General features: G+C 49.4%; 4 protein-coding genes across 12 annotated transcripts; 3 read left to right on the top strand and 1 right to left on the bottom strand.

The window, feature by feature from the left end:
* Nucleotides 1–141: 141 nt before the first annotated feature.
* didum (dilute class unconventional myosin) lies at nucleotides 142–8,301 on the bottom strand. Of its 9 annotated transcripts, none has more exons than XM_070284279.1 (18): nucleotides 8,164–8,301; nucleotides 6,273–7,086; nucleotides 5,967–6,205; nucleotides 5,417–5,905; nucleotides 5,256–5,349; nucleotides 4,969–5,195; nucleotides 4,778–4,801; nucleotides 4,328–4,441; nucleotides 3,384–4,270; nucleotides 2,793–3,316; nucleotides 2,592–2,727; nucleotides 2,371–2,468; nucleotides 2,124–2,289; nucleotides 1,548–2,066; nucleotides 1,321–1,452; nucleotides 718–1,264; nucleotides 434–658; nucleotides 142–365 (listed from the first exon to the last, which is right to left on the bottom strand). In XM_070284279.1, the coding sequence occupies exons 1-18, from the start codon at nucleotides 8,230–8,232 to the stop codon at nucleotides 222–224; spliced, it is 5,448 nt and encodes a 1,815-aa protein (XP_070140380.1). In that variant the 5' UTR covers nucleotides 8,233–8,301; the 3' UTR covers nucleotides 142–221. The 9 variants fall into 9 exon arrangements, with proteins under 9 accessions (XP_070140380.1, XP_070140379.1, XP_017019919.1 ...); XM_070284278.1 differs by having other exon boundaries at nucleotides 142–368; XM_017164430.3 differs by lacking the exon at nucleotides 8,164–8,301 and adding an exon at nucleotides 7,522–7,842.
* dpa (disc proliferation abnormal) lies at nucleotides 8,233–11,392 on the top strand. Its single transcript, XM_017164495.3, has 7 exons — nucleotides 8,233–8,375; nucleotides 8,457–8,770; nucleotides 8,833–9,761; nucleotides 9,825–10,196; nucleotides 10,254–10,620; nucleotides 10,681–11,133; nucleotides 11,197–11,392. The coding sequence occupies exons 1-7, from the start codon at nucleotides 8,312–8,314 to the stop codon at nucleotides 11,290–11,292; spliced, it is 2,595 nt and encodes an 864-aa protein (XP_017019984.1). The 5' UTR covers nucleotides 8,233–8,311; the 3' UTR covers nucleotides 11,293–11,392.
* Nucleotides 11,393–11,586: 194 nt separating this feature from the next.
* LOC108073043 (mesoderm induction early response protein 1) lies at nucleotides 11,587–13,935 on the top strand. Its single transcript, XM_017164506.3, has 3 exons — nucleotides 11,587–12,388; nucleotides 12,452–13,050; nucleotides 13,131–13,935. Exons 1-3 carry the CDS (start codon nucleotides 11,632–11,634, stop codon nucleotides 13,551–13,553), a joined length of 1,779 nt encoding a protein of 592 aa, XP_017019995.1. The 5' UTR covers nucleotides 11,587–11,631; the 3' UTR covers nucleotides 13,554–13,935.
* An 829-nt stretch (nucleotides 13,936–14,764) lies between these two features.
* Coop (Corepressor of Pangolin) lies at nucleotides 14,765–17,370 on the top strand. Its single transcript, XM_017164291.3, has 2 exons — nucleotides 14,765–16,151; nucleotides 16,219–17,370. The coding sequence occupies exons 1-2, from the start codon at nucleotides 15,926–15,928 to the stop codon at nucleotides 17,121–17,123; spliced, it is 1,131 nt and encodes a 376-aa protein (XP_017019780.1). The 5' UTR covers nucleotides 14,765–15,925; the 3' UTR covers nucleotides 17,124–17,370.
* Nucleotides 17,371–17,867: the final 497 nt, after the last annotated feature.

A 17,867-nucleotide genomic window follows, 5' to 3' on the forward strand; every position in this document is an offset into this window, starting at 1 on the left:
TTTTGCTACAATTAATTCGTACAACAAATAAACTAAACATGGTTGGCAACAAGGAACATGGAGGGACACGTAAAATAAGCAGGAACTCTACCTACACTAAGCCTCGCATCGATTTGGTAATCGATTTTAAGCAGACATCAATTACAAGTACAAGTACATTATACATTATTAATTTTTCTACAATCGTTAGGCTTAAATCATAAAAAAAGAGAGCGAATATCCTAGATCTTGGTGAGATATTCGTCCAGATTCAGATGCGACGGAAGTTCAATGTCCTCCAGCTTGATGTCACTGTACCGGAAGACCACCTTGAACGGCTGTATGAACTTCTGGTCAATGGTAAATTCGTCGCCATGGCTCTTTCGCTGCTGAAAAGGGTAAAAATATATAAAATTCTCTATATATAATACGATTTTGTATAAAAAATATCAACCATTTGTCGGGTGTTAAGTTCCGTGGTGAGCTTCATTAGGAAAACATTGGTTATTTCGCTCTCGTAGTCATCCAGCTTGTAGGACTTCATCACCTTGAGCACCTGGGCAGTGCTCAGAGATGTGCACAGATCACAAATGGTCTGGACATCCTGCTCGCTTTTACGGGACTGCAGCAGCTGTGAGACTTGGTTGAGTGGAGCCAAAGGAGCCAGAACTTCGTTGGACTGAAATAAGTTTACATAGAAAGTTAAGCTAGAATCTCGTATCTCGATGTTATTCCTACCATCTTCTTGCTGCGCACCCAATCCTCTATGCAGCCTATATTATAGCGTATGATCATCCCAGTCTCCCACATGCATATATCACCGCGCAACATCAAATAGTTGAGGGCCACGGCGCACACAAAGTACAGCAGTTGATTGAATATCTGCTCTGCATAGCAGTTGTCCAAACCAAAGTGCTGGAATTGCGTATAGAAATGTTCCAGCTGGCCAATCAGTTGCTTCCAGGCGGGACCCGCTCCAGCATGCTCTGGCGATGAGGCAGCAGCAGCTGCAGCTGCTCCAATCGACGCCGTTCGACTGCGTATGCCATGAGCCTGACGACCGCGCTGTATCTCATCATTACTGAGTATGGCCGGAACTATCTTGGGGTCCAGCAGGCCTTGGATTTGCATGATCAGAGCCTGGTACAGATTCACAATCAAGTCAAGGATCACGCGACGATACTCGAAGAGATTGAAGTTCTTGAGCTGCTGCTGATTCTGTTTCTCGGTATTCAGTTTCACATACTCCTCCACATCTCCATATTGCTTGAGGAGATTCAGCAGTCTAAAAGGGGAATTAATTAATTAAAAGGAACTAGGCAGGATCCTTGACACACTTACGTTATGGAGTTGACAAGCCAAATGACACGGTTCTCAATGGGATGCGGAGTTCGATGCATTTTCTTGATCTGTATCACAAACTTGCTCAGAAGCTCGCGCACATCGTCATCGGCATTGGTCAGATCGGTGTATCTTTTAAGGAAAGGGAAGAAAAGGATTTGAGAACGAGATATCACACTTTTTCTGGAGCTACTTCATTCAAGGATTCTTCAAATAAAAAGCCTCACCTTATGCACATAAAAATCAGGTAAGCTGGGAAGCCAGGCAGCAGGCCCACCGCTGTGCGCGGCGTTAGAGCGTGGAGTAAACGCTGCAGAATCTTGTCGAGATCACTGCTGTGGAACTTCATTAGACCCAAAGGATTTTGTGACTTTTGCTTGGTCACCACCACGGCGCCCACGCTATCGCCGCTGCCGCCGTTCTGCTGCTGTTGCTTCATTTCCACCTCCAGCTTGTGCTCCAGCTCGCCGCCATCCTGGCGATATGCCTTGAGCTTGGCATGGGCCAACTTCAGTTCCTCCTGAACAAGCAGACACTGGGCCACGGACTGTTGCAGTTCCCTTCGCAAATACCGATCGTTATGCTTCAGTGTGTCCACATTGGCGTCCTCAAACTGATCAATGCTTTCAAAGATCACCTTCTGCAGGTCTTCCTTTTCATTGCTTAGCCTCTCGATGACCTGCGTCATCTCCACCAGCTTGCTGTTGTGCTCTTCGGTAATGGCCTCCAGTTCGGACTCCAGTTGGCTAGGGAAAAAGGAAGTTAGACCTAGGAAAGCTTACCCTTGTTAGTACTTAACCCACCGATTAATGAGCTTCTGGGCCTGCAAAGCCTCGCCCAAAACATGGATATCATTGCTCTCCGGATTGATAGACTTCATAACCTGGCTCTGCTCCAGCAGGACCGCCTTCAATTGGATGCACTCGTCGCGTCGCCTAAGTACCTCGGCTTGGAGAGCCGCATGCTGGGCTGTAGGGATAAAAAAAAAGAAAGAGAGGATCAGTAGGTCAGCTCCAGATTGGTTCGCTAGAAACGCGAGGTAGCGGTTACCATTGAGCTCGTTGATCTCAACACCGTGTTTGATGCTCGTTCGCAGCTGATCGTACTCGCTGCGCAGTTTCTCGTTCTCTACCTCAAGCTCGTAGACTCTGTGTAGGTTTGGTGGTCATTGTGGTAGCCATAACAAGAATGTGGACAAATGTACATGTTTGTGGTTTAGTTTGGGGTCATAGGACATGGTTTTGGGAGGGGAAAGAGCTGTGTACACTCACCGATAGGAATCCTCGCTGGGCTTGTAGCGATTGGCCAGCTTGAGGTACTGCTCCTGCAGGTACTTGCTCTTTTGCTTCTCCTCCTCGAGAACAGCGCGCAGTTTCATCACCAAAGTGGTCACATCACTGGTGGCATCTACAAATGACAAAAGAGAGTCTCTCTGCAATCTCTGCCATCTTCTGCTGTTAGTTAACTCTTACAATTCTTGCTCAATAGATCCGGTGGCCTATTGATGTCCAGCGTATTCTTGGCCGAAGCATAACCCACATCCTCCTCGTTCTGGCTGGATGCATTGCTGCCAGTGCGCGCATGCAGCCGGTAATTGCCAGCCGTGAGGCGACTCAGTTCCTCTTTTAGGGTATAGTTTTCATTCTCAATCACCTCCTTGTCCTTGATGGCACGCTGGTAGGCCTCGTTGAGCTCCTTGTTATCCTCAGCCAGCATCCGGTCCTCTTGTGTGCGCTGACTTACCTCAGCGTTCTTGGCCAGTTCGATCATCTCGCTGATCTGGCGGCGCAAATCCTCATTCTCCGAGCACCAAGACTGCTTCTGGTTGACCCAATCCTCCTGGGCATGCCCGTTTTCCTCGAGTAGCTGCATCTTTTCATCGCGCTCTGCCTCCAGCTGCTTATTGAGAGCTTCGATTAGCTTGTCCTTGTCTTGGCAAGCCGCCTTTAGGTTCTTCAGATCGCCCTCGAGGGTCTTCTTTAGCTCCAGTTTCATTCTGCGAAATAGAATCAGGAGAATCAGGATCAGATTGAGAGCTTCCTTGTGCTCTCAACTTTACTCACTTTAAAACGCTAATCTCGCTGGTCTTGTGCTTCAGGTTGCTGTTGTCGCGGTTGAGCTCATCAATGCGCTGCTGCATGGATATAATCTTGTTCTCCAGCCCCATGTACTTGGCACTGATATGCGAGATGGTCTTGGCCTCGGCCTTCATCCGCTTGAATTTGCGGCGTGCCAAGAACCGGCGTACGGCCGCCTGGCAAATGATAATGTCACGTCTTCGCTTCTGGTAAGCACGCCGAGCCAGAGCACCGCGCACGAAACGCTGGATCTGCAGCGCCCTATAGTTATCCCGCATGGCATAGAACTTCTTGCGGGCCAGCATGCCCCGGGCCAGGGTCTGTATGCCCAGTATAGAGTGGCGTAGGCGTAAATATCGCCGGCGGCACAGCCAACCTCGAGCGTATTTCGACAATATCAATCCAGCCCGAGCCTCGCGCATCTCCTGAACCCGCTGGCGAGCCATGAAGCCACGGGCACACCTCTGAATCCCACTGATCACCTTGCGCAGGCGCAGGAAGCGTCGGCGGTAAATAAAGCGACGGACCACAGACTGCACTACCGTAATGTACTTCTTGCGCAGATTGGCACGCACCTGTTCCAGGAAGGCCACCTGGCCGGCACGGAAGAAAATCTGAGTGTTGCCAAAGCGGTACTTATCCTCGTCCTGGATCCACTTCATCACTATGTTGCGGCACGACTGCTTCATGTCGTTCTTGTCAATATTGGCGCGATGTGCCAGCAGCTGGTAGCGCATATAAAAGTCCAGATAGAGCCAGCGCGAGGGGAAGCCAGCGGCCGAAATGCGAACTGTCTCCAGGACACCGCATGCCCTCAGTTGCTGAATGATCTTTGATGTCTCCCACTTGAAAGCCACTTTCTCGTCATTTGGCTGCGGGAAATTATGAATTTGTTATATTTAAGAGAAAGCCCTGAGCTTGAAACTCACCTTGATGCAGCGCACATAATGTGGCGTTGTGGCGTGCAATGTGGATATCAGCGAGGCGAGACTCTCCTGGAACTGCGAGCCAACAGATTTTCGATGCTGCTTCGATGGCACCACCTTTTTATTATGTTGGAATAAAAATTTTACATTAGATAGAGTTAAAAACAGGAAAAAACACAGTAAATTTTAAGTAACTTAACTTAAATTACACAGACCGACAAAATTTAAAAACAAAATCTAAAAATCAAGAATGGAAAAATGCTTTTCTGATTCGCTTAACTTAAAGTTAAACAAAAACGCTGTCGATCTGTATTATTTAAGTTTTAAATTTAACCTTAATTATTAAAATTTCAAGTTTAAAAGTGTGTAAAAAACAAACTTAAAGCTAAACATAAAGGTCTTGGGTTAGTCATTCTAGTTAGTAGAATAAATTGAAGTTTTTTGGTAACTAACTCGTCGACGTGTTTCATTCATTTGCTGTATTTGTTGGCCATGTTCCGAGGCAGACGTTGGCGATGAGCGAATGGGGAAAAATAGCGCATAAAAAATACAAATAGCAATAAGACAAGGTTTACAAATGGTGGTGGTGGTGGTACAAAAGCATGTCCCAGTCATGTACCCATCCTCGGTAATCGATAACAAACCTGTTTCCGGCCAGCACTGATGACCACACGACCGCCCAAGGTGGAGGTTTTGGCCGTATCCACGCTGAGAGTGTCAATCTCCTCGAGGCACATGACCTGCTTGACCAGCGACATGTTGGACTCGACCAAGACTTGGGTTAGCTCCTTGGAGACAGTGTCACGGTTCTTCTCCAAGAAACCGTTCACGTCATACTCAACCGTATCCGAGAAATGTTTGATAAAGAAACCTGAAATTTATAAATAAAGAGTGAGAAATTAAGAAGAGTTTGCTTTAAGGAAACACTCACTGGTGCTGCCAAAGCGCGGCTTCTCAAAATGCGGAAATTTAGTGCACTTTTCGATGAGCTTGCCAGCCCAACTCTCGTCCGAGCCCCTGGGCATCTACATCAAATCAGGTCAATAACATTAATAAAACGTAATAAAAGTAAAAACAAAGCATAAATCTCACTCTACACTCCTCGTCGAGTAGATCTAGCACGCCCAGCCGCGACTCAATGAGATCTATGCACGGCTGATTGTCATAAAAGTCAATCATGGTCCAGGTGATGCCCTCCTTGAGGTACTCCTCCTGCTCCAGCTTAAAGACATGCTGATTGAACTGCTGCTGCAGCTTCTCGTTGGCATAGTTGATGCAAAACTGCTCAAACGAGTTCACCTCGAACGTTTCGAAGCCGTAGATATCGAGGACGCCAATGAAGCTGCACTGCTTGCTACCGTTGTTGAGGCTCTTGTTCAGCACACCGACAATATATTGGAACAGTTTGGCATAGATATGCTTGGCCAAAGCGTCGCGTGCCGCCTGGGCTGCCTCAATGCTGTTCGGTATCAGTACATATTCATTGGCCGACTCTATCTTACGCATCAAAAGCCACCGACGCAGATCCTCGGCGTTCACCCGAAGAAGATCGCTGGTGATCTGCAGGTGGATGTCGTTGGGCTAAGGTGGGATTATACAATTACATTACATTTTCTGGTAAAGATTTGAGTATGATTCTTACGAATATCTCGCACGAGTCGGTGTCCTCCTCTTCGCTGCCCTCGTGGAACTTCTTGGACACCTCGATGTTGCCCAAATGCAGTATGCCAGCCAGTATCTTGACGATGTCCGCTATCTGCTGTATGGAAAAGCCCAGCACTGTCATGGCCTGCACAGTCTCGTTGAATTGATCCGCATCGGAGACCCTCTCAATGTCCGGAGCACCGCCCATGTTCAGGAACTGGAACTTGTCCTGGTGATCTAACACAAAAAGCATCAAAGATGAATTCCTTTTTATAGGAAATATTAAAGCAAATCTAGACCTTACCCAGCACCAATTCCGGATACTTGGCCCGCGCTGAACACAACTGATAGAAAATGTGATAGTTGCGCTCGCCCTGGGCCTGGTACACCACTCGCGACTTCTCCAGCAGGTACGTGTGCATGGTTGCGCCCTGCAGGTACATCACGCCCATCTGATTGCGGAACAGCAGCTTGGTAAACTTGCCAAAGCGGGAGCTATTGTCGTTGCGCGTTGTCTTGGCATTGCCAAAAGCCTCCATGATCGGCGAAGATGCCAGCACCTTGCGCTCGACCTGAGTCTCTGACTCGGAACCGCCGACGGCGGCAAAGTAACGCATTGCATACTTGGCAGATACCGTCTTGCCTGCTCCAGACTCGCCGCTAACGATGATGCTTAGATTACAATTCTCGCGCTCCAGCTTTGTGTACGCCTCCTCGGCCAGGGCAAAGATGTGGGGCTCCAGATCACCCATGGCATGGCCGCGATATGCCCGTATAATGCTTGGACCGTACAGAGGCATCTCGGCATAGGGATTGATGGCCACCAGAATGATGCCGCAGTAGGTGTAGATAATCTGGCGCTCGCAGAAGCGGACACGCAGATTGTGCAACACCCCCGGCTCATGCAGGTAGGACAGGGTGGTGAGATCGTTCTGACCCACCAGAATGGCCGGATTGCGCAGTGGGGGCAGGTCGCTGCCATCGGGTTTTAGCTTCACCTCCCGCAAGCTGCCCGACTCTGTGCAGATCTTCAAGAAGCCGGCACCCTTGCGGTAGCTCTCCTCCAACGTGGCGCTCTCCCACACATGTTCCGGGTGCGTTATCCATATTTTCGCGCCCTAAAAGGAGATAGCAGAGGCGTTAATTGGTCAATTAGCATTTAACCCCAATCCGCGACGACTTGTGACACCTGCTCTGTTCTGCTTTGCTTTGCTTTCTTTCACTTTTTGTTATCACAACGAAAGTGTGATAAGCCCGCCCCAGCTGCGATAAGGCCGCTGAATCACCACAAAACATATTTCGGTGAGAAGCCATCAACGATGCAGTCATCAATGGGAAGAAATCAGGGCTGAGCAATGGAAACTGGAAGGGGGAGAACGCGAAGAACGGCAAATGGCACACACACACATGCCTCAACACAAACACAAGCACGCGGAATCACGGTTATTGTTGCATTTTATATTGGCACCGTCAGCGACACCGACACCCGCCGCCGCAATCTGCCACGATGCACTTGTGGGGCATCAATATATCCAACGATGGACGTGTAATACCTGCGCGTATAGCATCTCCTCGCTTGACATTTTTCCCGCTGCGCCTCCTTCGCCTGACGGTTTCAGCTTCTCCTGCTCCTTCTTCTCCTCGCGTCAACTGTCAGTGCGATGGGCTCATAAATCCCGTTACTTTGTTTGTTTTCCCTTTCGGTGTGTTTCGCCTCTCTTGTTTTTGTTGACTTAACCCCGATTGCAGCGTCCTCTACATGACCATTCTGATTGCCTTATTTTTTGTATTTTTTGTTAACTGAAAGCCAAAAGTGTTTAAAAATTTTAAGAGTTTTTGAATGTAAGCTACTTCATTGGGAACTTCAGGACCCTGAAATTTACCCAAAAAAAAAAAACGAAAACAAACAAAACTTTCGTCTCTGACGTTTCTATTCTGACTGACGGACTGACGGCTCCCCCGCCGCTTTTGTTGTTGGCCCACGGGCAGGGTTGTCAAGTGTCTGCGCCGTTAGGGCCCAGTTCCCCCGAAGACCTTGATTTATCCTGACAGCAGTTTAATTACCCAAAAGCAGGGACTAAAAACCCATGACCATTAACCAATTACCTAATTTGTGTGGGAATATGGGAGAAATAAGACCCTAATCATTTGGCGCGCTAGGCCCTTCGGCGTGTTGGCCAACACTGGATACGTACCCACCGCCTGTCTCCAACACTGAACTCGGCATCTGTCAGATTTTGCCGCGCTTTAACCCAGCGAGGCATAGCTAGCCAGCCAGAACAGCTCCAGATTTCGTGTTGATCAGAATTTAAATTCTAGAAAATATACAGAAGCGCTTCGATAATGTCGAGTCCCGCACGTTCGCCCAGTGTCGCAGCCAAGCAGGGAGCTCGCACGCCCACCAGAGGTATGTTTTGAAGTCTGAAAATGGGTTTGCTTTGTTTTTTTTTGTGTATTCCAAACTCTGCTCTGTGTCGGTTTCCTGCAGGCATTGCGTCGCAGGATGTGGAGACGCCCATGCGCATGGGTCCCGGCCGTGCCGGTGCCCGGCCCTCGGACAACATCAGCTTGCCGCCAACATCGCCGGGTAACATCAGCTTGCCGGCCACAAGTCCGGCGCGAGGATTGGGTGCCAACATGAGCGAGATCGATTTGAGTTCGCCGCTCAACTACGGCACGCCCAGCTCGATGGGTTCCATTCGTACACCGCGCTCGGGCATCCGCGGAACTCCGCTGCGGGCTCGTCCTGATATTAGGACGGACAAGCGCATCCGCCAGGTGGCCATTGGTGGTGGCTCGGGGGTAAGTAGCTACCCGAAACCCCTTTCAAAGGGAAGCCAACTAACTTATCTGTTTCTCTACAGCTGGAACCTATACCCGAGAAGGGCTCCGAGACCACAGATCCCGTCTCTGAATCCTCGCAAGCACCGCAGCTCGTCGTGTGGGGCACCAATGTGGTTGTCAGTCAGTGCAAGTCCAAGTTCAAGTCGTTTATACTGCGCTTCATCGATCCCAGTGCCGAGCAAGATGAAATCTCCGAGAACATCGATGTCAATCAGCCGCTGTATTTGCAGAAGCTGGAAGAGATTCACACTCTGGAGGAGCCCTATCTGAATCTCAATTGTGCCCATTTAAAGACCTTCGATTCGGATTTGTACCGCCAGTTGATCTGCTATCCGCAGGAGGTGATTCCCGGCTTCGATATGGCCATCAATGAGATGTTCTTCGAACGCTATCCAGCCGCCTTGCTGGAGCACCAGATCCAGGTGCGTCCCTTCAATGCGGACAAGACGCGTAATATGCGTTCCCTGAATCCGGAGGACATGGATCAACTGATCAGCATCAGCGGCATGGTCATCCGTTCCTCCAACGTCATTCCCGAGATGCGCGAGGCCTTCTTCAGCTGCAACATCTGCTCCTTTAGCACCACCGTCGAGGTGGATCGCGGACGCATTAACCAGCCCACGCTGTGCACCAATTGTAACACCAATCATTGCTTCCGTTTGATCCACAACCGTTCGGAGTTCACGGATAAGCAACTCGTCAAACTCCAGGAGTCGCCGGATGATATGGCCGCCGGCCAAACGCCCCATAACGTCCTGCTGTATGCCCACAACGATCTGGTGGACAAGGTTCAGCCGGGCGATCGTGTCACCGTCACGGGTATATATCGCGCCACGCCTCTAAAGACTGGAGGCATTTCCTCGAGCGTGAAGAGCGTCTACAAAACCCATGTCGATGTGGTGCACTTCCGCAAGGTGGACAACAAGCGTCTCTACGAGGAGGAGGAGGGGTAAGCCTGGGCAAATAACCCTTATTTATCACCTTCTAAACTCGAGTTTTCTTTTCTTCCCAGCAAGGATCACATTTTCCCACCGGAACGCATTGAACTCCTCCAGTTGCTGGCCAAGAAGCCCGACATTTACGATCGCCTGGCCAGGGCCATTGCTCCTTCGATTTACGAGAACGATGACATTAAAAAGGGCATTCTCCTGCAGCTATTTGGCGGCACCAAGAAAAAGCACGCCACTCTGGGCCGACAGAACTTTAGGTCCGAGATTCACCTGCTGCTCTGCGGTGATCCCGGCACATCCAAGTCCCAGATGCTGCAGTATGTGTACAATCTGGTGCCAAGATCGCAGTACACCTCGGGTCGCGGCTCCTCGGCTGTGGGTCTGACTGCCTATGTGACCAAGGATCCGGAAACTCGGCAATTGGTCCTACAAACGTGAGTTCTCTTTTGAAATTATGTAGAATCATTGGCTAAAGGCTCTGTTATGTTTAGTGGCGCTCTGGTTTTGGCCGATAATGGTGTCTGTTGCATCGACGAATTCGACAAGATGAATGACTCCACGCGAAGTGTGCTCCACGAGGTGATGGAACAACAAACGTTGAGCATTGCCAAGGCCGGCATCATTTGCCAGCTGAACGCTCGCACCTCTATCCTGGCAGCCGCCAATCCGGCCGAGTCGCAGTGGAACAAGCGCAAGAACATCATCGATAATGTCCAGCTGCCGCACACCTTGCTCTCTCGCTTTGATTTGATCTTTTTGGTTCTGGATCCGCAGGATGAGGTCTTTGACAAGCGTCTGGCCAGTCACCTGGTCTCGCTTTACTATGTCACCCGGCATGAGGAGGAGGATACCATGTTTGTAAGGCTAAGACTTTTAAAAATAACCATCTAGACTTTCTAAAAAGAAAAATATTTCTAGGACATGAGTGTCTTGCGTGACTACATCGCCTATGCTCGTGAACACCTATCGCCCACGCTTTCCGATGAGGCCCAGCAGCGCTTGATCCAGGCCTATGTGGACATGCGTAAGGTGGGCGCTGGTCGTGGCCAGATCTCTGCCTATCCCCGCCAGCTGGAGAGTCTTATACGCCTGTCGGAGGCTCATGCCAAGGTGCGGCTTAGCAATGAGGTGGAGTTGCTAGACGTGGAGGAGGCTTGGCGTTTGCATCGCGAGGCCTTGAAGCAGTCGGCCACGGATCCGCTGTCCGGTAAGATCGATGTGGGCATCCTAACCACAGGCTTATCAACGGCGGCGAGAAAGAAGCGCGCTGACCTGGTGGCGGCCATCAAGGAGAACTTGAAGAAGAAGGGCAAGGTGCCCACAGTGCCCTATCAAAAGCTGTTTAAGGAGATCAAGGAGGGATCCCAAATTGTGAGTCTTTTTAAAAATTGTTGTTCTTAATTTATTAATAATTTTCTTTTTTTTTTAATTTAGTTAATTACGCGAGAACAATTCGAAGATGCACTGAAGGAGGTGCAGGATGAAGGCGCCATTGTGGTCATGGGCAAAAATACCATACGTATTTGTTAATTGAATCATATTTATCTCATTTTTCACTATTAACTCATATTCATTCCTATTATTAAGAGCAAATTACAAAATATGTGTTTCAATAAAAAAAAAAAAATAATTTCTGTAATTTTGTTAGGTATTTTCTGTTGGCTTCCAGGTTAATTATTTTTAATTTCTGTATTATACATATTAATAAAAAATTTACTTAAATTTAAGTAAATTTTAATTCCGAAAATCAAAATCACATAAGTGTGACCATTTCCAATTTTACAAACTCTGGCATTTTTAGCACATCAAGCCACACTAAATTCAAGATATTTTGGCGCTCTGGCCGCTGCCACACTGCGTGTAGGGAAAATGATGGAGTCCGGGAAATCTTCGGAGCACTCTCTGCACAGCGCCTCCGAGGCGTCAGCGGACTCCGGCAGCCAGCCCCACAGCGACACATCCGCCATGTCATCGTTAACGCCCACAAAGCGGGAGCGTGAGCGCCGCAAATCCCCGGCTACCAGTTCGGACAACACAAGCACTAGCGTCCAGCCGCCCATGTCGCCGTCATCCTCGGTGGCGGACACCACCTTCGAGCCCACCATCGATATGATGGTCAATGATTTTGATGATGAGGCCACCTTAAACGAGGAGGAGGCCCTGGCAGATCAAGAGGCACACAGCGCCGAGGATGAGATAGCCACGCTGCGCGAGGAGAGCGAAATGCCCATTGAGGAGCTGTTGGCTAAGTACGGTGGGAGCATGGCGTCCTCACCGGCAGTGAGCAGTTCAAATCGCTCGGGCAGCTCCACACGAAGGGCGCGACGTGCTACCAAGCGGCAGTACCAGGAGCTGGACACAGAGACGGCAAACACTTCAGGCTCGGGCGTTGCCGTGCACTCAGAGAAAACAAGCAACGAGTTAGAGCAGCTACGAGAAAAGGAGGAAGAGCCAGTGCTGGAAGCGGGAGAAGCTTCCATGGACACTGATGAAGCGCCGCTACAGCTGCCACCGCCGTCGTCTGAAGGAGGCACCAGGAAGCCACATCGCTCGCACTTGCTCGACCTGTATCCGGAGGAGTCCTTTGCAAATCTAGCGACCACCAGCACCGAGGACGTTGAACGATGTAGGTTTGAATCTAAACAATTGGGAGGGGATCACTAACTCCGATTATGTAACACTTTTGCAGTCACACCGCTGCAGACGCTATTCGATGAAGTGGAAGCCGACGAGGAGGAGGAGGACAGCGAGTCTGAGTCGATGGACGATGCCCGAAAGATCATAATGGTGGGCAACGACTATCAGGCGGAAATACCCGAGGGTCTATCGCAATATGGCGACATATTGCCGTATGAAAACGAGGATCAATTGATCTGGGAGCCCAGCCAAGTCAGTGAACGCGAGGTGGAGGATTATCTGGCCAAGATTCAGGAAACGCGACCCATAGTTCCGCCCGAGGAGGACACCGAAGCTGTGGCAGGCGATGAAGCTTCTGCGGCAGCAATAACTACAGGCGAGGCAGCTCCGCCCCCCGCTCCTCCTCCGACCACGCCTTCTAAGCCTCTGCCTGCGGGCGATCAGGAATCTGTGGTAAAGGACAACGAACAGGCGCTACATCTGCTCGTTCAGTGCGGCTACGACTTCAAGGAGGCGCTGCGTCGCAAGCGTATGAACGTTCTGCCCCTTAGCAGCGACACCATGAGCAGTTGGTCGGAGGACGAGTGCCTAAAGTTCGAGGAGGGCATCCATAAGTTCGGCAAGGACTTCCTCCAGATACGACAGAACCAGGTAAAGCACCGTCCATCGCCCGCCGATCGCCCCCAGTAAGTAATTCTGTGTGTCTGCCGATGATCGTTGGGCTCTTTCAGGTGCGCACGCGAACCATGCGCGAACTGGTCCACTTCTACTATCTGTGGAAGAAGAGCGAGCGGCGGGACCAGAGCTTTGCCCTAAACGACACCATCGATCACATGGACGTCTTTATCAATGAAGCGGGAGCTGGGAATGAGAATGGCAACGGGCTTGGCAACGGCACCGGTAATAGTAATGGCAGCTGCTCACCGCACAGCAGCAATGGTCACGGCAATGGCGAGCTTGTGGCCTTGGAGAAAGATCCACCCGGCGTTAGTCCACGAAAGTCCGGCTCTAAGAATTATTCCATCATGACGGGAGGCCAAGCGGCTGCGACGCCACAAACAAGTGGAAATCGCAAGCGTGGCACATCCGCCTCGCTACCGCTGGAAGACGAGGATAACAACGTCGAGGTGGAACCAAATTTGGCTGCTGTGTGAAAGACGACATCATCGCCATTATCATCATTATCATCATCATCATCGCGATCATTACCGGGCGCAGGCGCTGGACCGGGCAACATGACCATTACCACTCATTATAAATATGCATACTGTACGTGTAGAGTATAGGCCATATGTCAAAAACATATATATTCCAGATTCTTTAATCGAAACATCTCTCAAAAATCCCATAAATGAATTTCTTTATTGTTAAGCGTGTGTTTTTGTGATTTGTCTATTTGTTACATGTTCATGTCTAGATTCCGGAACCAAGTACTTATCGCTTGCATAAGATACTATATAAGGTATATATTTTGGCTCAATCCTTGAGTTTCGTTAATTGTCAATAAATGTAATCCGTGTGTATGTAATCTGTAAAGTCACTTTTTATCTCTTCTTGAGCAAATTTGAGTATTTTAAAGGCTAAATGGGTGAATATATTTGGAGATTTCTAATGTTTTCTGTAATTTATATTAAATATAAATATCTCTAAAAAGCAGGAAAATATTTACTAATTTATTTTCCTTTAAAGATTTCCTAAACGAACCATTTTTAAATTTTATAGTCCAAATCTCAAATATTTTGTTTAATATATATTTATTTTATAAATTATATAATTTATAAAAATAAAATATTTTAAAAATCTGGAAATCACTTAAAAATATTTTTAAAAATCTTGTATTCATCAAAATTTTAAATTTAAACTAAACCCATTCAAGGATTCTTTTTAATAAGACATTAAAAAAAATGGCGTAATAATCAAGTCAAGCTTCAGGATCCCCATGACTACAGCTATAACTTAAGCATGATCTATAGTTTGATGTTTCAAGCTGCCTTAAGAAGTAGTTTTCATTTCAATCCTGGATTTCGATAGCAACGCCAGATAGCCTAGCCTGTGGAATTCCGTTAAAAACGACCGGATTGCTGCCGAGAACCGGTCCCCGTACTTTTTCAGTATGTATGCCTTGCATGCGAGATCTTTTTCCACAGTTTTCTTCGCCAAGACGTTCTTGAAAATGGCCAATTACGGTGTTGGATTCCACTTATTGGCCGTCTACGTGTATGTATGTGTTTTTATATACAAGTATTTGTTTATTGCGGCGAGGATCAAATGTCAAGCTGGAAAAAAGAGAAGCCCAACCGCAAGTCAAAGCTGCCGATCTGATAAAAGAAACCCCGGTCGCCAATTCTCGTATCTGCTTCACTTGCATTTTCGCTGGAGTGGCAAGAGGAGGAGGTGGAGGAGGGATAAGACTTGCCCCGAAACGTGCAAACTGGGCGGTACATACAGACAACGGATACAGGGGAGACATTGCATATATACAAACGTATTTGTAAACATACATCCATGCATACATATCCATGAAGAAGAAGGCCCCGGGGTTCCAGGCTCACGATCGTGACGAAGTTTCCAGCTGGAGCTTTTGTTCCCATCCAACACACATACACACACACACAGGCAGGCGGCACACACTCACACGTTTTCTCTCTTTTCCGCCAGTGCTCCCACTGGCGTGGCGTGGCGTGAATTTTTTACGTTCACTCCAGCTCCATTTCCATTTCCATGCCAGGCCAGCCACCAGCCGCCAGCCGACCGTAGTAAAATCCAGTTTTGATAAAAATAAACAAAAGTACGCTACACCGCGCATACACCATACGCTACACTGTCCAAGTCCAGGCATTTAAGGCAGGCTTTTAGCCTGGACAAGGATACTCTCTCCTACACGCACACACACACACATTCAGTGTGAAGAAGGGCTTGATAAGAGGGAGACAACAGGTGTTAAAGGCGACATGTTCGCTCAAGTCGTTGCGCTGCGCGTGTCAGATGCTCTTACTGAATTTTGGCAGAGCATATTGGATTCGTTACGGCGGGCACTGAAGCGACGGCGAAGTTAACAACCGTAAAGCGCGCAAATACGACACAAGCAGCCAGCAGTGAGTTGCGTTGCGGCCAGCGGAAGCTTTACATCCGGATAATATTGCCAGGCAGAGACCGACCAGAGACCAGAGACGGCGGCTGCTTTAGTTGCCGTTGTTGCTTTTTTTTTTGTTGCTGCTGCCTGCCTGCCTTTGGGGTTCTGCGCTGCTTCTTCTTGCTCCTCGGTTCGTGGCAAAGCCTGTTGCTGCTGCCTCTGCTTGAGCCGCTCTCTCCTCGCCGGTTCTCTTTTGGCACCGCCTTCGCCGTCGCCTAAAAGGCACGTAAACTGGTTCCCGTACACACTCGCGTGGTCGTGGTCGCGCTCGCTCGCCCGTATTTTTCGTATTTTCAGTGCTGCCTTAGCGCTTGAGCTGCGCGAGTCGCTTGCTGGGAAATACGGAATTGGAATCGGATAGTCATCGGACTCGGAGCTGGCCTGGGATCGGTCATGGAGCTGGCCTACAATGCGTCATCGTCGGTGGCGGCCTCGGCCGTCTCCGCGGCCACCTTTGCCTTCACCAACACCGCCAAGCTGCCCATTGAAACGGTGAAGCGCCTGATTGCTGCCGTCTCCCGTCGCCCCATGCTGTGGCTGCGAAACAATGCCAATGGCCAGAAGCGAAGCGACATTACGCCCATCTGGTTCGAGGTGGGCCAGGATGTGAATCTTCCGGGTGAGTAACTGCAGAGATCTCTCTTGGCCAGTGGCTTTAACAGTCTCTCCTTCTCCTTTCCCCGCAGCTGACATCTGCCGCATCAAGTGGGGCCACCTGAGGGACAACTTTCGCAAGGTGTACATCCGCAATAACCTGTCCAATGAGACACCCTCATCGTGGCGCTTCTACAACGACATGCGCTTCATGGAGCCCGCCGTCCATGAAAATATCATGCGTCAGACACGGAGCAGCAGCAAGAAGCACCCGCCGGGACACTGGTCGGAAAACAATAACGTCCTGGGCGTGGACAAATACGACTCCATGCCCCTGGTGGCCACGGAGCCCATTTGTGAGCTGAGTGACAGCTACGATTCTGAGCTGCATCAGCCTAGCTTCTCGGACATTAGCTCCTTCTTCGAGGATCGCGATTGTCAGCCGCCGGATACCAAGCGGGTCAAGCTGGAGCCGCCACACCACACAGATCAGGAGGAAATGGCTGGTGTGGGAGAAGACGGCGAAGAAGAGGAGGATGACGATGACTTTGACGAGGATGCCGCATCGGAGAATCAAGAGGAGGAGCGTGGCAAGCGGTTGGATCCGGCTAATCCTAGCGTATTCACTATCGAAGTGCTGGACGATGACGATGAGGAAATGGAGCAGACAAAAATGAAGGCCAACCACAACAATAACAACCACAATAGCAACACCTCAAGCCGTAGTCTGAGTCATAGCCTGAAAAGCGAGCCGGATGCTAAGGGCTCCAGCCCATCCACGTTGCCGTCCCCAAACACGGCGGATTTGCCCTTCAAGTACATCAGCATGGATGCCACCACCAATACGGAGCCCACCGGCGGCGATCTGCAGGACGAGGCGGATCGCATGTTCCTGCTCAGCCTGATGCCCTTTCTCCAGCGCCTGGATGAACGCCGGCGGCTGCGCGTGCGCCAGAAGCTGCAGAATGTCCTCATCGAGGAGCTTGAGTTCGGCTGATCCCGTGATTCACGCTACCGGGAATGGGGGATGATGTGTACTTTATAAGCTTAGCTTACAGTATTATAAGAACGCGACTGACTAACCCGTGGATCTGCATACATACGTAGCATGTAATCAGTATTCCGGCCTGCCTTCCTCCACACACAAACACATACACTTGAATACATCCCATATAGCCTGTAGCCTGTAGTACGTACATACTTACATACGTTTTTAAATAGACGATCAAGAAATACCAGCGTAATTACTTGTCTTCTCCACAGGATAACCGAGTTGGCCTTACCTGTGGCCATCGCGTTCCGGCGCACCTGCGCATTTTACCTGCTCGCCGTGCCCTAGCCCGCCCGCCCGCAGTTTCCAGTTGCCCGTTCCCATTCCCCGTTCCGCATTCTCATTCCCAATTATCCACGGCTTGAAAATAATTTGCTACGAAATTTCTCTCCGTGCAAAACAAGTTCCTTAAGGGTATGCCTTCTGCTGCAACCAACAACAATGCGCGCCACCGGTCTCATCGTCATCCGGTGGTGTCTCTCTCTCCTCCACTCCTCCTCCGTTAATTTCAAATCTCCGTTTATTCCCATTTTCCGCATTTTCGCGCCACATGCGCTGCTCATCGCTCTCTCAGTTGCTCAGTGTGCTTCAGTGATGCTAGAATCTAGATAGCTAAATATAAAATAAAATGATTGCTTAAAAACAAGCTATTATTAAATCCGAGAATACATTAGTGTCTATTACGACCAT

This window comes from Drosophila kikkawai, chromosome 2R (genome assembly GCF_030179895.1).
Source record: "Drosophila kikkawai strain 14028-0561.14 chromosome 2R, DkikHiC1v2, whole genome shotgun sequence".
In the NCBI taxonomy this organism is placed as follows: Eukaryota; Metazoa; Arthropoda; class Insecta; order Diptera; family Drosophilidae; genus Drosophila; species Drosophila kikkawai.

Bases quoted from the DNA above. Each gene is read 5' to 3' on its own strand.
- didum (XM_070284278.1), bottom strand. From the start codon at position 8,232: ATGCCTCGCTGGGTTAAAGCGCGGCAAAATCTGACAGATGCCGAGTTC. The intron at 4,271-4,327 runs GTGAGTTTCAAG...AATTTCCCGCAG, and splicing joins ATTATGTGCGCTGCATCAAG to CCAAATGACGAGAAAGTGGC. The intron at 1,265-1,320 runs GTAAGTGTGTCA...TTCCCCTTTTAG, and splicing joins TGGCTTGTCAACTCCATAAC to ACTGCTGAATCTCCTCAAGC.
- dpa (XM_017164495.3), top strand. From the start codon at position 8,312: ATGTCGAGTCCCGCACGTTCGCCCAGTGTCGCAGCCAAGCAGGGAGCT. The intron at 9,762-9,824 runs GTAAGCCTGGGC...TTTTCTTCCCAG, and splicing joins CTCTACGAGGAGGAGGAGGG to CAAGGATCACATTTTCCCAC. The intron at 11,134-11,196 runs GTGAGTCTTTTT...TTTTTAATTTAG, and splicing joins TCAAGGAGGGATCCCAAATT to TTAATTACGCGAGAACAATT.
- LOC108073043 (XM_017164506.3), top strand. From the start codon at position 11,632: ATGATGGAGTCCGGGAAATCTTCGGAGCACTCTCTGCACAGCGCCTCC. The intron at 12,389-12,451 runs GTAGGTTTGAAT...ACACTTTTGCAG, and splicing joins CACCGAGGACGTTGAACGAT to TCACACCGCTGCAGACGCTA. The intron at 13,051-13,130 runs GTAAAGCACCGT...GGGCTCTTTCAG, and splicing joins TCCAGATACGACAGAACCAG to GTGCGCACGCGAACCATGCG.
- Coop (XM_017164291.3), top strand. From the start codon at position 15,926: ATGGAGCTGGCCTACAATGCGTCATCGTCGGTGGCGGCCTCGGCCGTC. The intron at 16,152-16,218 runs GTGAGTAACTGC...CTTTCCCCGCAG, and splicing joins CCAGGATGTGAATCTTCCGG to CTGACATCTGCCGCATCAAG.